Genomic DNA, 4,699 nt, shown 5'->3' with positions numbered 1-4,699 from the left:
CAGCAGGAAGTGCATAAAAGCCCTCTATAAGGGCTGGAAATTAAGATGAAAAGCCAGGCTCCTGTTCCTTCTTAAGTTTGGAATTTTCCAGGTCAGCATAGACATTAAGCATAAGGATATTAGCAGGGAGGTTGGATTAGATGATTTCTAGGGTCTCTTCCAACCTAAGCCATTCTATGATTCTATGATATTCCAAAAAGTATGCATTAAGAGAACTGAAAAACTCATGAAAACGTACTTTTGGCAGCTCCCAGGTCCCAGACTCGAATGGACCCTGACTGGGACCCTGCAACAATGAGTTCCTCATTGGTGTTGATCTGTAGGCTCTCAATGGGTGTTGTATGACCTGTCAAGCTCTGCAAAGAAAACCCCAGTCAACAGCTACAGACACAGCCCTTGTGTCTTTATTAAATGGCATTACTTGTACTCTATTGCAAACTGAAGTATTTAGCCGTGAGCTGAGAACTCCTGGTTGTGCCACCGTTCCTTTATCCTCAGCAGTGGTAGAGCACCCTAAAGACCATCACTGCATACAGCACCGTGCACGTATCCTCCACATTATCCCACTTTCTGGGGCACACTGACTAGTTGTTAAAGGGCGCATCAACAAAGACATGGATAGTTAAACATTAGGTGTGGATGCCCAGACAAGGTTGACACACACTTAGAGTATAAAAACTATGCTGTGCAAGCACAATGGTGCCGCGTTTGCTCTAACTGGGTCACAGAAGTGTCACGAACTGGTTACAAAATCAAAGCAAGAGCACAAGCAGCAGGGCTGCTTCAAAACCTTCACAGGCCCTGCCAGCAGTGGGTGTCGCAGCGATAACATGGTGCTATTACCCAAGTATTAACTTGGGGCATAAGGCAATGATTCACATGGATGCAGTTCCTTTCATCCCTGAGCATCTAAAAGCTTACAAGTTCCAGAAGTAGTTTGAAAGGCCAGTATTTAATTATACCACAAGAATATTTAAAACTAGCTCTAGAAGAACAACTACTGCACTACTGCAGACTTTTTGCTTGTCAATTAAACAATATTCTCTGCTTTGCTCCATCCTCACAGAGGTCTTTTTAAATAGCTGAGCTAGCTGTCTGCCTCCCACACCTGCACAAAGGCTAGGAACACCAGCTGAAAGCTGACTGCTCTGATGGGGCTTTCTCAGAATTTTATGTGCAACTGAAACCCTTTATATACTCTATGGCTGCAACCATCACTGCTGAGTGAGGAGGACAGCTCACACTTGAACCAAAGTGCAATGCTGCTTAAAAAGTTCCTCTTGTTTCTCTTCCGCAACACATCTGCAATCCTAACAATGTAAACACTAAAGATTCACTTCAGAGGATAAAATATGCAGCACAACTCCAAAGATCAAGATTCTTTTGATATACAAGAACGGCACAAGTCCCCAGCAGCTCCATCCAGCCAGTCCCTGCCTCTCACAAACATGAGCTTCTAACACCCACAGTTCCCAGGAAGCCCAGAGCCACAGCTCTCTGCTCGCACAGAAAGGGTACGGAGATATTTGGTCCTTCAACCTTCTCCTCACAGACGGCAACACTCTGGTGTTGAACTACTGTCATGCCATCACCAAGGGCCTGGAAAGACAGAGCTTAACTAGGCTATGCGAGCGGCACAGCACTCCCAAAGGTGGGCAGCTCCTCCTGCACCCATTTTAGCCTTCTTATACTTATCCTCAGTAAATGAATAGAAAAATTAAGTTGATACATTCTCCTTTTAGCTTTTTCGACCCAGCTTTCTTGATTTCTTCCTCATGAGGTTCACACTAACTAGAGAAACACCTTCCATAACACAGTATTGTTGTGCTGTTAATTAACCGAGTGACATGGGACACTTGCTGAAGAAGGTTTTCCACAACATCCACTTCAAGCAAGAGCGATGGAGAACAGACATCTGTTAGATCCATGTATGGTGCCCTTCAGGCATTGCTGCAGGGGTAACCCTACTCCTTTAACACGCTGTGCCCAGCCATCACCCTTCCCCAGCCTACAGGCAAGTTTACAAACCATGCTGACAAATTTTGTGCCAACAGTTACTGGCTGTGCTGAAGCAGCCAGGCATCCCAAATTCTCTCTGCAGTACCAAATTCCGTCCCTACCTTTAACTAGAACCCAGTCACCCAGTTTTATGTTGGTAAACTCTATTCACAAGTACCACAGGCTATAACCCAACAATCTTTCCCCTCATTCCCCACCCTCCATACCTCAAAATAAATATTCTAATCCCCCAGAAGCTGAGAACAGGTTTGTTCTTACCATGATGCAGTTGGGCTTGCTAACCGACCATATGTTGACCCGACAGTCATCTCCTCCAGTCACCAGCAGCCGGCCTGAACTTTTTCCCAGGACGAGTGAGGACACATTGCTGCTGTGAGCTGTGATCTCTTCTGCACAAAAAAAGGCAGACAATTATTACAGACCAGTATAACAATTTTCCATGCCATCTCTCCCCAAAGGACTAAAAAAAAAAAATAATTCTTCCTCTAGAAAAACTTTCCAGTTTCTACTAGACAAGCTGCAGCAGCCCACTGTTCAGATAAGAAGTCACACTATTATCTTGCTTGAAACAGTTCTTGGCTCTGCCGGCTGTGCTCAAGACATTTGCTGACCAAGCTTCACACCTCCAGTGCTCCTGTGGCTTAGGAAAACCATCTTCTCTCCCTAGCAGCAGCTTGGTAGCTTTAAAAGATTTGCTCGCCTGGGGCAACCTGCTCAGAGAAGCTGCTTTACCTTCAGTATCTGGGTAGGTCTCAGGACGCTGAGCTGAGGAGCTGCAGTAACACACAGCAGTCAGGAAACCTCGTGATGAGGAAACTAGTTTGGGGCAAAAGAGAAGCCAAACGAGTATCTTTGCTTAGACATCTGATGTTCACAGCAGATTTTTAAATCCACTCAAGTTTTTGACAAAAGCTTCTGGCATATGTCTTTACCAATTTCTTCCTCTTAGAGTTCTCTTCTTTGGAAGTTCCTAGGATTTGCACGCCTAAGAGTTATGAAAGCTGTTTGTAAAAAGGCTAGGCAGCAATCAGTCCAGCTTTCATTCAGATTCTTTTGGTGGGAGGAGCAATTTGATCATTTTACATGCAACGCTAAACCAAAAGGATATTAGACTGTTCCAATACTAATTACAGGGACTTTGATCTCAAGCTCCCTTTTTTGAAAAGAAAGCTGCACAACTTTCACTTTAGCTGGAGAAACACCTTTCGAATTATGGGATCTAAACCACAAATTACATGAGAAGGACAAATCTGGAAATATGCTCTTGAAAGACCAACCTTCCACATGATGATGCTAAAGTAAAGGATGGCTACGCAGATTTGAACGTAAAAAAAAATACAATTAACATTAATAGACCAAACCACCTGTTAAAACTGAAAGGATAGATGCTGAGCATTACTGCTGAATGAGTGCATCAGCAGCTCATGTTTTCCCCTCCTCTCAATTTTATACTTAACATATTTTATGTTTAAAAGCCATTGCTGAAGTGTTCCATCCTTTGTTCATAAAAGACAGGTTATGACCTGATGCCAGCCTTGGCCAGATGGTTTCATCTGCTCCTCCAGTGAATTGCCGGTCTTCTTAAGCTGACAAACTTATTTTTTAATAAAGTATTTGTCACCAGATATCACCCATCCGCTCACTAATACCAAGCTCCTAATCAGCATGATAAAATATTTCAAATATTCAGAAGGCTTCTTGCTCTAAAGCGTATGCCAAGATGGGGCAGAGTCTCACAAGAGTGAAAATCAAAAACTTCTGCCCACTTAAAGAGAACAAAAACTAAGAGACTTACAGCTTTTCCTGTAACTGGAGTTTCAGGGATGGGAAGATAACACTGCAGACTGGCTTTCTGCTCAAAAAGATATGAAATGACTGTCACCTATCTCAGCTCCCTTAATGTGTTATCAGTCCAGTAGACTGTATTTCTGGCGAGGCAATTTCTAGACCACAAGCTGCTTGTTTAAAGCACACACTTCTGATCACCTCCCATGGCTAACAAGAGTTCCTTCACAGCCCCTACAAAATAAGCGTCAGTAACCAGGGAAGCAGTCAGAACCAGACCAGGAGCAAGCGTCTACTGCTCCTTCTGTGGAAAAATATCAGATGTATGAGCAGCAGATTCTTACTGCAAAGCAGTTTCAAGAGAATGAGACACCCGGGCTCTGCACCTAATCCCTTCTGCAGCAAAGAGCTCTGCACACCTTCCCACCAAGACAGCAGCAGTGAAGGACAACCCCAAACATGATGAAGGGCAGCCCCAAGGCGCTAACAGGCCACTCAAGGAACTGTCCACTGCAGCCCAGGCAACGAAGAGGGGTTTCCATCATCCGCTTGGTCCATGAGAATCAGGTGAGGATATAGCTAGAAATTTTGGACCGCCTTACAGCAAGCAATCCAAAAAGACACAAGCCATGCCCCTTTGAAGAGAGCAATGACAATGCCCTACACTACTCCCCGTGTTTTCAGGAAGGATTTCCAGGAGATAAAATTCCAGTCAGCAGCTTGTAAAGCAGACCGGGGCACACACAGCCCGGGCAGGGACTTCGCCCCGCCTCTCCCACCCTGCTCCAGCCGGGGCCTTCCCCCGGCCGCACTCACGCAGCTTCCACGCCGTCTTCGTGGTGACGGCCACGGCCATGGCTCCTACAGGCAGGGTACGAGCGCCTTCCTTCTCCCG

General features: G+C 45.2%; 1 protein-coding gene across 3 annotated transcripts in view; it reads right to left on the bottom strand.

Annotated features, from left to right (window-relative positions):
• The window catches only part of KATNB1 (katanin p80 (WD repeat containing) subunit B 1), a 16,093-nt gene extending 11,433 nt beyond the window's left edge, over positions 1–4,660 (bottom strand). For all 3 annotated transcript variants that reach the window (XM_008946147.1, XM_008946149.1, XM_008946148.1), the window contains exons 1-3: positions 4,621–4,660; positions 2,278–2,408; positions 239–356 (exon numbers count right to left, since the gene is read on the bottom strand). In XM_008946147.1, the coding sequence (XP_008944395.1) occupies positions 239–356; positions 2,278–2,408; positions 4,621–4,660 (289 nt within the window). The remainder of the gene's footprint in view (positions 1–238; positions 357–2,277; positions 2,409–4,620) is intronic.
• Between the last annotated feature and the right edge of the window lie 39 nt (positions 4,661–4,699).

The sequence above is a fragment of the Merops nubicus genome, unplaced genomic scaffold (assembly GCF_000691845.1).
Source record: "Merops nubicus isolate BGI_N331 unplaced genomic scaffold, ASM69184v1 scaffold29228, whole genome shotgun sequence".
Taxonomy (NCBI): domain Eukaryota; kingdom Metazoa; phylum Chordata; class Aves; order Coraciiformes; family Meropidae; genus Merops; species Merops nubicus.
Note: the sequence above shows the minus strand (reverse complement) of the source record. Positions and strands in the feature narration are given on the sequence as shown.